The sequence below is a fragment of the Ahaetulla prasina genome, chromosome 6 (assembly GCF_028640845.1).
Source record: "Ahaetulla prasina isolate Xishuangbanna chromosome 6, ASM2864084v1, whole genome shotgun sequence".
Classification (NCBI taxonomy): Eukaryota; Metazoa; Chordata; class Lepidosauria; order Squamata; family Colubridae; genus Ahaetulla; species Ahaetulla prasina.
Window position 1 is genome coordinate 42,077,779 of NC_080544.1, and position 12,516 is coordinate 42,090,294.

The 12,516-nt window shown below is 36.8% G+C and overlaps 2 protein-coding genes across 2 annotated transcripts in view; one reads left to right on the plus strand and one right to left on the minus strand.

Moving 5' to 3' along the window:
- Positions 1 to 3,133, minus strand: part of PTPRE (protein tyrosine phosphatase receptor type E) — a 155,122-nt gene extending 151,989 nt beyond the window's left edge. The window contains exon 1 of the mRNA XM_058187969.1: positions 3,084 to 3,133. The gene's annotated coding sequence lies outside the window, so the exon portion shown is untranslated. The remainder of the gene's footprint in view (positions 1 to 3,083) is intronic.
- CLRN3 (clarin 3) lies at positions 629 to 12,147 on the plus strand. Its single transcript, XM_058187972.1, has 3 exons — positions 629 to 854; positions 7,810 to 7,989; positions 11,876 to 12,147. The coding sequence occupies exons 1-3, from the start codon at positions 629 to 631 to the stop codon at positions 12,145 to 12,147; spliced, it is 678 nt and encodes a 225-aa protein (XP_058043955.1).
- Positions 12,148 to 12,516: the final 369 nt, after the last annotated feature.

Sequence of the window (12,516 nt, forward strand, 5' to 3'; positions counted from 1 at the left end):
TACAACTGCAAATAGTCTGTAGTGGTGCAAATGGTCTAGTGGTGAAAAATTAACTTTGTGAGCAATCCTTGCATTTATGATCTTTGCAGACCTGTAAAAGCCAAGGAAAGCTGAAATAAGGTGGTAAGCAGAGTCATGCTTTCACTTAGCAATCACTTTGCTAAACAACCATTTTGTCCTAAAAGTGGGTGGAGTATTCAGATCTTCCAAAATGAAGCAGTTCTTAATCTTGCCATGTGTTTTTTAAAACCAGGTGGTCCCCCACCCCCAAAAATTGTAGAAATATGCATTCTGGGTGACACTATAAATAATTGTTTCATCATTCACCTTATGGAGATGAAGTTTGACTTTGAGGCTTTATTTTGAAAGTCTCAGCATGTCATGAATTGAGTATTTTTCTTGTCACCATGGTAATGTTTTTTACTGCAGACCAAAGTTCAGCTATTATATTTCTTTATTACCATTACTGTTAGTACAAAGTTTATGGTGTAGGCAATGTGCTCTCATTTTTCAGGAAGAGTGGCAAAATCTTCATAGACTGGGATCCTCATCAAAAGAATTGCAGAATTCCGTGTTGGTGGACAAACCTTATTATAGTTTAGGAAAACTCTCTTCTCTTTCTGACACAATGCCATCCAGGCGAAAGACCCTGATGTTTGCCTCTGCTTTTTTCACCAGCCTGTGCTCTTTTGTTATTGTTTGCATTGTGCTTGCAACTAAAAACTGGGTGTCAAGTGACATTACCAATCTGAAAGAAAATCCCAATATGAAGCTAAAAATTACATATGGACTTTTCCAAGGAGTTTGCTCAGATGTATCCCCTGGAATTAGTTTACCTCACAGCAGTTTTCAAGGTAAATAACAAGTGAAGGCAATAATGCTGGTCATTGACTAAAATTTCTCTCTTTCTTTTTCTTTCTTTCTCTCTCTCTCTCTCCCTCCCTCCTATTGTTGGGAGTAGCTAGGTTTGTTAAAATTTCGGCCACGTATTCATTGTTTATATAATACTGTAAAGCATTTATATTTACAATAATGTCTTTCACTCAAGAGGAAATTGTTGTACAATAAATACACTATAAAAAGTTTTTACAAGCCAAGTTTAAAAACCTGGCAATGTACTAGCTATATCAATAATAGTAGAATAATAATTATGTGAATAAATGTCTTGTATACAATGTGCATTATTGTAAATTTTCAGGTAATTACAAAGGTGCATTTCACTAAACCTAGAATTCAGTCAAATGCGATGTAGCAATAGCATCACTTGGATTGTTTTTTCCCCAAAAAATCTTGGAAGATGAAACTACCAATAATTAATCAAATAGTTCCATATTTCCAGCAATCCAATAGGAGTAGCAGCAGGAGAAGCAGACTAGGAATATATGAGATGAGGAAACAATTACTGAAAAGTAAAAAAAATGTGAGTGTGGATAAAGCTAAGAGAAATTAAAAAACAAATGTTTTGTGAAATAAATAATGTTATTTTACTTTGATAATGATTTTTGAATGAATAAATGCACTACTTCAACAATTAGATCATCTAGATAACTTTATAAGAAAATTATACATGAAGATAAAGTTTTTACAGGTGTTAATCAAAGTGCCATACACTGTCTCATATTACTCAGAATATATTTCTGAAGCCCAGTTGCTGTTGAATAAAAGCTGAAGTTTTATCATGCTCATCTCCAACTGATTGATCACTTTGGGAACCTAATCGGTCTTCGACCAGTGGAAGCCCCAGTAAAAAAATAAAAATAAAAATGGTAGTGATATCAAAGTCCTGTCCGTTTTGTAGATGCATGTGACAGTCATTTTAATTGTTTTAATCTGCCTCTGGCTATCTTGTTATTTTCTTATTTTTTTAATAAAATGTTTCCAATATCAACATATATGAGAAAATCAGAAAATCTAGTTGCTGAACAAGCATCATTGTGAAAGAGATCCTGATCCTCGCAGTTTTCAGTTTTATGCAGGCTATTTTCAGAGAAAACTATCTTTTATCAATCTATATAGTGTTCCTATTTGAGATGCTATGATCCATCCAAATGTACTTTGATTTTAACTGTTACATTTAGTGAGGCTTTTCTATATTATATTGGCCTTTCTTACATTATTTACAGTGTAGAACAAATTGAACATTCCTATTTATAGATTTACTAAATAATATGCAAATGAAATTGTGATGGGCCACAGACAAGAATCACTTGTGTAAAATTCAATAAAATAAAATCAGATAATCATATAGGTTTATTTTAATGATAAAGGAATAACAGTTAATTAATATGGTTTTATTCTATTTTACTACTGCAAACCCTGAAAAGGGTTAAGCAGTAAAACTAAACTAGAATAATAAAGAAATTCTCTCTCCACATCAGTATCACCAGTACAACTGAAATAGTACTGTAGTTATGTTATTCAGACAAACTAATTCAGACCAGAGGCATGCAAATCTGACCATAACTAAAGAATGAATATCACTGGCCTAGCTAAATCCAAAACCACAGACAGACTGCATCTCATAAGGATTGCATCTCAGTCTTTTTTTTTGCATTCATAGTCTCATAATGTTTAGCACTAAGGCCATGTTCAAATGTATCTCCTGTTTAGGAGGAGGTCAGGGTCGTGTACTAATATAGACAGAAGTTTGAATGACCTTGACTAGGAGGTGACATCTTCCAGTGACTTCAGCTACATACTAAATAGGAGGGATGAGAGAAAGCAGAGCCTCGGGCGTTCCATAAAGAAGAACTTTAGCATTCAACCTCTCTGTTCCTATGACCACCAAATGAAACCAACTCATGAGAAGGGAATGAAATCACTGTAGCACAATATACCCCAATTCCAACTGTTAGAAGTGATACAGATGATATCACTGATCATTCACATCAACGAAAGGTGAGATCTAGTTGTATTAGGACCACGCTACTACCTAGGTCCCACCACAGTCATTCTCAAAAGCATTTAGTGTGGTGTCAGTACCAACCACATTATTAGACATGATAGCTAAGTACAGCCTCCAAACTCAAAGCTAACAGTTGTGAAAAGAAAATACAATAAGACAAAGGTCATTTGTCACTTACCCTCCCCACCACAATGAACTGTGAGAATAACCTTAAGAAGTGGTGCCATAGCCAAGACAATAGTCATACAAGAGATATCTCAACCCACAAAAGGAATGGGGCTGGATAAAGCATCTTAGAAGGAACCCTTCCTAGTTCTCTGGAAAATAAAAGCATAATAAAAGAGAGGGGAGGAGTGCAAGATTCTATTATTGTAATTTGCAACAGAGGTAGTGCTAGTTCTCGTGGTTTCGGTTGCTTGTCTGGACTAGCTCAAAGAGCTGACAGCCCCTTCCGCCAGTTTTCAATACTTAATATATGAATACCATTATTAAAAGCTATGTATTAGATTAAATTAAGATGCTTCTCCTTATTGAATGTCACAGTGGAGTGGATGACTATGCTGAACGTAATAAATAATAATTCTTACATCAGAACACATACTATTTTTCATATTTTGTGAGAGTACAAAATACATTTTGTTATGTACCATAATACAATTGAATATATATCTTCTGCCATTCTTGATGGAAGCTAGCAAGAGAACTAAATATGCAAAGACCTGTAGTTTGAATTATACAGAGGCTATTGTGCATAGCATTTCTTGTGTAGCTTGAAATTTGTTGGCAAGAGCAATTTGCTTGAATATTAAAAGGTCAGTTAATTAGTAGCCTTACCACAAGCATCTGATATTATCCTCCAGTTTTCTCATGAGCCTTCCTTGACTAAACAATAAATTTGAACTCTTCTCTTACATTTTGCATTCTAAATGCGGAAACCACGACACACAATTAAACTAGCAGACACTTATTAGTCTGCCATTTGTGATTTATGTTGTGTAATAAATGACTGTAGGCTTTCTTAGGCTTTCCAGCAGAATCTAGAATGAGATGCTGCACTTCATAAGTTATTCCTCACCTCCCAATATTAAAAACGTTTTATTTTTAAATAAATCCTTTAAATAATAAATAATTCAAACCCATTATGTTTGAAATGTTTAGCCTTACGTCAAAGGAGGCTAACAATTTTGTTCAGTTTACATTTGATTTAAAATATGTTGCCAACATTTAGCCACTTCTAAGCAAGCATAAATATTTGACATTTTTATAACGAAATCAAAAACTCCTTTACAACATTTCTGTGCACCCATACAGATGGCCTACTCTCAAGATGAACTTGCCATGATGTGAACAATAGACAATTTAAGAAAATGCATAAGTATTTTGCTTTATTATGTTTGAATGGATATATTTGAGCAAAAATAGTCATGCCTTTTGTTTTTATTTTAAACATGCATACAATAATATATTTTTGTCTCTTTGTTCTATTTTTTAAAACACAAGATTTTGGCAAAGAATTGTGGGATAAAATATAATCATGTCTTTGAAATATTAAACCACTACATCAAATTATTAGTGCTGTGCCAAAATGTTCTCGTTTTCTTTTATATGTCAGATTACAAATGGCTTCTATTTTTTTTCCAGAAAAGAAAAATATACTAGTGAAATTTTAATGGGAAGCAAATGCCTTGTTCTTAAGTTTACTTTGATATTATGAGATGGTTGAAACTAGGTGATATGCCTTTCATCATGCAATAATCTCTCCAGCAGATTGCAGCTTCATTGCTGTTTTATTCTACAAATAGATTCCAAGGGAAATTATTTTGAGGTTAACTACTCCCATAGGATTTTTTTTTAAAAAAACCAGGAAACAGAGACAGAGAGGTTGTGTATTAAAGGTATAGCAACACCTTGTACTTATAAAGTAAGCTCACAAACATCAGAAAATAAAAGAATTATAAAGCAGGGGTCTACAACCTTGGTCTCTTTAAGACTTGTGGACTTCAACTCCCAGAGTTCCTCAGCCAGCTTTGCTGGCTGAGGGACTCTGGGAGTTGAAGTCCACAAGTCTTAAAGGGACCAAGGTTGGAGATCCCTGTTATAAAGCAATTCTAATAAGATAAACCAGGAGCAGTTTCTACCACTACGTTCAAGAAATTGGAAATATTAAGAAATAAAATCAAAGACTTTTCCCAGGGTTTTTATACAGGGGTTATATACAGTGAGTAATAAAAGAGAGGAAGAGAAGAAGGTTCCTAAGACTGCTAAGAATGATTCCAAATTTCCACAAGTCCTAATGCAGGGGTGTCCAAACTTGGTCCCTTTAAGACTTTTGGACTTCAACTCCCAGAGTTCCTCAGCCAGCTTTGCTGGCTGAGGGACTCTGGGAGTTGAAGTCCAAAAGTCTTAAAGGGACCAAGTTTGGACACCCCTGTCCTAATGCTATTCAGATCCAAGAATAACGAATGCATGGCAGGAATCTAACCACATTCTCAAAGATCTCAATAGAGATTAATGAACCAAATGAATTGTACATGTATATACATGTACACTACACATATTTTCTTTATGTGATCAGAATCTTTATAAAAAGAAGCACCATCACTAACGTTGCATACAAAGCTGTATGCATTCAATTCTGCACAGATGTGCCCTATCCAAACAATTAGCAGAATCCATGACTGTATGGAGGAAAGTCCATCTGCAAAATTCTAACTCTTGGTCATAAACTCCCATGCACAATAATCAGTAAATGTTTTTATAAAGCTAGAATAGTCCTTCCTAATTTAATGAGTGTGTCAGTTTTATTTTATCTGGACAATATCCATTGGGAGCAGAGAATTCAATATGCACAGTCCAGGGGTGAAATCTAAAAAATTTCCCTATCGGTTCTGTGGGCGTGGCTTAATTGGTGGACGTGGCTTGGTGGTCAGATAACTGGGTGGGCATGGCCAATAACAATAAATAATAAAAACAATAACGTATACAAAACAATAAGAAGTACCAAAAACCAACTTTCACACTTTAGATCCACACAACACAACACAACTGACTCACACACAATGTAAAAGCAGCTGCACTTCACCCAAAATGGCCCCTGCAACAAGCAGGAACCTCACACAGACACAAAAAGCTCAAAAACCAACTTTCACACCTTACACACACACACAACACAACACAACACAACACAACACAACACAACACAACACACAATGTAAAAGCAGCTGCACCTCACCCAAAATGGCCCCTGCAACAAGCAGGAACTTCACACAGACACAAAAAGCTCAAAAACCAACTTTCACACTGTACACACACACAACATAACACAACTGACTCACACACACACAAATGCTACATACAGCTTTGTGAGATTTTGTGTGTTTGTGTAGTTAGAGTGAAACACTACAGAAACACACCAAATCTCAGAAAGCTGCACAAATATTTTATTTTATTATTTTATTTAATTTATATTTTTTAGATCAGGGGTTTCCAACCTTAGAAACTTTAAGGTTTGTGGACTTCAACTCCCACAGTTCCTCAGCCAGCTAAATTTAAAACTTCCTTAACTTTAAATTGCTGTCTAAAAAAACCCAACTCCTTAAAAAAACCCCAATTAATTATTTTTTAACGCTCCCCCCCCCATTTATTTACCCAAGTGAAGACAGGCAGATTGAGTTGCTCACTGAGCAGATGGATTGCAGGCAGGCAGATTCAGTTGGTAGCTGATGCAACTGATTGCAGCAGCCGAAGCAAATAAAGGCTTAGCGAGCCAGAAAGAAGTAGCAATTAGGCAAGTGGGGCAGGGTGATTGGCGGCGGCTGTTGTAAGAGGTTGTAAAAAATGATTTTAAAAGCCTGTGATGATCAGGCAACTCAGCTGGGATCGCCAGAGGAAAAAAAGATTTTAAAAGGTTCCTCTGACGATCCCAGCTGAAGTTGCCTGATCGCCAGAACCTCTTAAAAGGATTGTTTTAACAACCTCTTCGGCTGAAAAGGTAGAAAACATGTTTTTTAAAAGTTCTGGTGATCAGGCAACTCAGCTGGGATCGCCAGAGGAGCCTTTTAAAAGCTTTTTTTTTAACAATCTCTTTGGCCTAAGAGGTTGTTTAAAAAAACTTTTAAAGGGCTCTGATGATCCCAGCTGATCCGCGCAATCATCAAAGGCTTTTTTTTAACTTTTAAAAGCATTTTTTCGGCTGAAGAAAAAATGCTTTTAAAAGTTTTTAAAAAACCACCTCTGATGATGACGCAGGGGCAGGGGGCGGGGCCAGGGATTTTTTCTACCGGTTCTCCGAACCACCCACTACTGCCATTGCTACCGGATTGGGTGATCTGGTCCAAACCAGGAGCATTTCACCCCCGGCACAGTCATATTTGAAATGAGTCATCATTATCATCAATTGCTTCTTTAATTTTACATTTTTACTTTTTTCATTACCTTTACAGGAATCAATTCATTCATGTGGACATTGTAGAGCAGATCCCCAACCCCTAGTCTCTGGACCACCACCGGGCCACAGCATGCCAGCAACCGGGCCGAGCAAACAAGCAAAGCCCCATCCACAGGATGCAGACGGCATGTGAAACCACGCCCCCTCCAGTCCATGGAAAAACTCTCTCCATGGAACGGGTAGCGGGTGCCCAAAAGGTTGGAGGGGGGGTGATGTTGTAGAGAGAGTGATGTTAATATATGGCAAAAAAATAAATAAATCAGAAGATTGGTAGCTATTTTTCCAACCACCCACTGTAGGCCTCTAATGAATCGCTGCAGTTGATAGAAACTAATACTTTTAAATGTTTTGCTAGTCAGAAAAGGTGATAACAGGTTCCTGTGAAATATGTCTATATTGATATTACTTATATTATCTCTGCATTTTGTCATACTAATTATAAATAATTATGTTTCAGTTGCAGATACTCTAGGAAATTATATTTTGAAGATTTTCCATGGTGTAATTATATTTCTGCTGGTTGTAACTATGCTGAGTTCCTTCCTAAGTTCTGGATTTACCTGTTACAATGCCATCAGTAACCCATACCAAACATTTTTGGGGCCTATTGGAGTTTATACCTGGAATTCTGTGTCTTGTAAGTAATATACATTTGAGTAGATATGTTTTCAAATAATTGATAATCTAATACACTTACATTGAGACACCAAACAATTGCAATTCAGAGTGAAAAAAAACCACAAAGGCAACCATCTTGATATTTATCAATATTCAATTAAATTTTACTAAATTCATTAACTGGAAGTACAAACAGGTTTAAAACACATTAAGGAATCACATTAAAAATAATCTCTGGTTAACTTTCAAATTTACAAATGTTCCTCACCTTTAATTAAAGATTAGTAGACAATATAAAATAAAAACAAATTTTATAGTCCAAGTGAATCCAGTAAAAATTAAGCATTAAAACATTAATTTTTAAACATTAAAAATTAATGTTAAATGCTTTATGTTTAAATCTTAACAATACTAATTCTTTGAGCAGTCATAATGATAACATTTTATGGATTATATTTCGAACAAAAAGACTCATTTTATTCATTGTAATCAAGGTTCATATATGCCAATTTACATCTTAAACTATCTTCTGGAATTGCTTTATCTTTTGTAATATAATCCAAATTACATTCAATATCAGCAAACATCATGGAAACTGGCTTAAATGTAACCCATTATGTGCCTATACAAAATTACTGGAAAAGGTCCATATAAATCTGTAAAATGTGGTAAAAAAAGGGTATTTATATGTATGTCTGATAGTCATATATACTGTTCAGAAGTGACTATATAGATTAATAATATGGGTGTAATAATTATTAGCCACAATCTTCTAGTGATCCTCTGCTCTCTCTGAAAACAATCATCAGAAAATACACATTCCCTCCCCATTATGGCTCAGGTGTTTTTTTCTATCTGGGTTAGAGTGCTTTCATTTTGCTTTACTGCCTACTTTCCAGAGAAAGGACCACCTCTAATGCTTAATGTTACCTCTAGTACCTTTTAGACTTCATTATTATTATTTTTTTACCGAGGCTGTTACAATATCTCATTCAGTATTGCTTTCACCTTTTAATCCAAAATGTGTTGCTTTCCAGTGGTGGGTTGCTACCAGTTTGCACCAGATCAGGCGAACCGGTAGCAGTGGTGGCGGGAGGCTCCGCCCACCCGCCCAGATGCTTCTGCACATGTGCGCGTACATGAGCAAACCGGTAGCAATGGGATTTGGAACCCGCCCCTGCTGCTGTGACACCTGGCAGAAAGGGTTGGGTTGTTTTTTTTAATGCTGTTTTTCTTTCCACTTTTGCCACTTGAACTATTTATTTATTTTTCAAATAGAGCAAATTTCACGAATTTTCCCGTCTTCTTTCAAATACTCAGCTTTCAAATAGCCCCCCCCCCAATACCTACAAGCTATTTGAGGGCAGGGGAAAAACCCTTCTACCTTTGATGCTTTAATTTAATTTAATAATCAGGGTGCCGTCCGCCAAACAATGCCGGCTGGCGGCCCCCAGGGGAAGGGCCTTCTCTGTGGGGGCGCCCACACTCTGGAATGAGCTTCCCCCGGGTCTACGTCAAATACCTGACCTTCGGACATTTCGTCGCGAACTAAAAACACATCTCTTTATCCGCGCGGGGCTGGCTTAAATTAGTTTTAAGGGGAAATTTTATTAATTTTAAATGGGGTTTTTTAGTATGAAAATTTTTAATCTCAGGCTAATTTAAATAAGTTTTTTAAATGGTATTTTAATCTGTATATTGTATTGTTTTATTTTTGCCTGTACACCGCCCTGAGTCCTTCGGGAGAAGGGCGGTATAAAAATTAAATAAATAATAAATAATAAATAATAATTTTATAAATATAAATTTAATTTAACTGTGTGTACAAGCTTTTGCCGAAGTGCTTCCAGGCAGGAAAGGATTTTTGTTTTTAATGTCAGCTTATAGTCAAGCCAGCATGGACCAGGACAGGAGCAATTTAAGAAATCTTTGTAGCTGACATAACCATTGCAATTGGTTTGTTCTTTCTCTGATTTATGGTATTTTAAACTTGAGGGGTGGTACTACTATTTTCTTGCCTCTTTTACTCATTACAAGAAACAGATGAGTTTTCATTATTCTTTGGGTTCTTCTTTCTGGATTTTAAATCCTATTAGGGGACAAACAATAATTAAATAAGTAATATGCAAAGCTGCTGGAATGCAGGACGAACAGGAGGAGGAAGAGGAAGAGACAGGAAGAGGAGGAAGAAGGGTGAGGAGGAAGAAGCAGAGGGGAATTAAGTCTTTCCTTGCTTTCTGTATTTCTAATCTAAAATCCTTATTCTTTCTCAAATCTACTGGTAACTTTGCTATATATCGTATTTTTCAGACTATAAGATGCTCCAGACTATAAAATGCACCTAGCTTTTTGGGGAGGAAAACAAGGGGAAAAAATCTGCCTCTGCCTCCCAGCATCCATACGGTAGTCATCTGGCCCATTTGCCAACGGCCATTTTTCGCAGCCCATTCACCACGGCTCATTTGCCACTTGGTTGCCGCCACTGCCCATTTGCTGTGGCCCATTCGCCACCTCCACCATGGCCCATTTGCTGTGCCCCATTCGCCATGACTTGTTTGCCACCGCCACTGCCCATCTGGCCCTGCAGCCTCTTCTCTGCAGCCCATTCACCACTACCCATTTGCTGCCACCTGTTCACCGCCACCCAATTGCCACCACCACTGCTGCCCATTCTAGAACAGCTGATCAGCGCCACACCAATCCTCCTCCCCCTCGCTGCAATATTCACCGTATAAGATGCACAGACATTTCCAGCCACTTTTTTTTTGTGGGGGGGAATGCATCATACTCCAAATATGCATATATACATACATATACATATATATATGTATCTATATATAACAAAAGGCCCACTGGCTGATTGCATCACCCAGATCATGGAAATGACGCAGAAGAAATGCCATTCACCCATACTGCCGATCCTATAAAGATCTGAGTCCAAAGTTACTTAAAAGTTAAAAATCTTAGGCCAGCTGATCATTAATCTTTCATATCATGTCTATTTTGGCTCCTTGAACCAGTAAGAAAAAAATACGAGGTTTCCTTAGTTCTTAGGAGAGCAGCCTGAAGAGTGAAATTGCAATAGAGAAAAACATTGCTTAGAGACAAAATATAGAAATATACTTGCAGATGAAAACTGCTTTTATATACATCAAAAGTAGTGAAATGTTATACTGTAAAATGAACTCATTCAGTCATTTCCCTGGAGCTACAACCCTTCAGTCTTCTATTAGACTTACATCAGGTTTTCTTTGATGTACTTTGCTCTCCTTATGATCCTGCTACTAAAATAACTCAATTTCTGATACTGAATTCGTCCCAAGAGATTCCTACTTTTTAAAACAGGACTGAAATAATTTGTGCAAGGGAGAAAACTGTATTATCAAATATATAAACGCCCAGCAGAACCTATGCAAAATGCTACCACAACCCAGGCCTTTCCACGTGAACTACAAAAACCATTGTTCAAAACCATCAAAGTGTGATGGCTGGAGTGGTGCGGTGGCCTAGAAGTGGAGCTCGCATCTCACAATCAGGAGTCTGTGAATTCGATCCTAGGTAGAGGCAGATATTTCTCTCTCTGGGAACAGTGAGAATATATCTGCTGAACAAAACTCCACGTTGGTGACAGGAAGGGCATTCGGCCATTAATACACTCTGCTAGCTCCATCACAGTGTGATGACTGGGGGTGGGTGGGCGATGAGAATTATCACCCAACACATGTGAGATATAGAACGCTGTTTTATAATATTTTGTATGCAGAAATATAACTCCACGTGAATGATCCTTGCTATGTATCTCAATCCATTCTGGAAGCAATTGACTGACTGCATGTTTTACATTTAAGGAACTAAACATAACAGAGAAATGCACAATATCAGCAATCTTTTCTTTTTACTTTTAGGTATCTGCTGTCTCTTAAACCTAATATTGTTTGCAGTGAATGTAGAAGTAAATAAACTGTCTGCTGAGCTGGCCATCAAATATTGCAAAGTTTCCAAAGGCGTTGAACAAAGCAACTCATACGGATATTCTTACTGGATCATGCTTCTTATAATTGCCCTCAATGCTACAACTGTTATCATCATTGTTTTTTACCAACGGGCAAAGTATTCTAAGAAGAAGGAACGAGAGAGACCTTTGGACAGTGCACCCAAGGATGGGATTTTATTTTAATATGATTATTTCTTCTGCTTTAAGATAAACTGATTAGTCTACTATTTCAAGATAAAGTATGGAGTTACGGCCATGTGAGGTTCATTGACTTACATAATATCATGAGATACAAGAAAAAGATAAAGATAAAGATAATACAATAGAGACTATTAGGCTTGGCATTTGAAGGGTCAAGCCTTGAATTTCTATAGATATTATTATAATTGATAAGTTTATTTCAAGAACCAGTTTGGTGTAGTGGTTAAAGCATCAGTACAGAAACAGGGAAACCACAAGTCCTAGTCCTGTTTTAGGCATGAAGACAGCTGGTTGACTTTGAGCCAGTCACTTTCCCTCAGCCACAGGAAGGAGGCAAAGGTAAAACATTTC

Coding starts and splice junctions, on each gene's coding strand:
- CLRN3 (XM_058187972.1), top strand. CDS start 629: ATGCCATCCAGGCGAAAGACCCTGATGTTTGCCTCTGCTTTTTTCACC. Junction 855..7,809: donor ACCTCACAGCAGTTTTCAAG/GTAAATAACAAG, acceptor ATTATGTTTCAG/TTGCAGATACTCTAGGAAAT. Junction 7,990..11,875: donor TACCTGGAATTCTGTGTCTT/GTAAGTAATATA, acceptor TTTTACTTTTAG/GTATCTGCTGTCTCTTAAAC.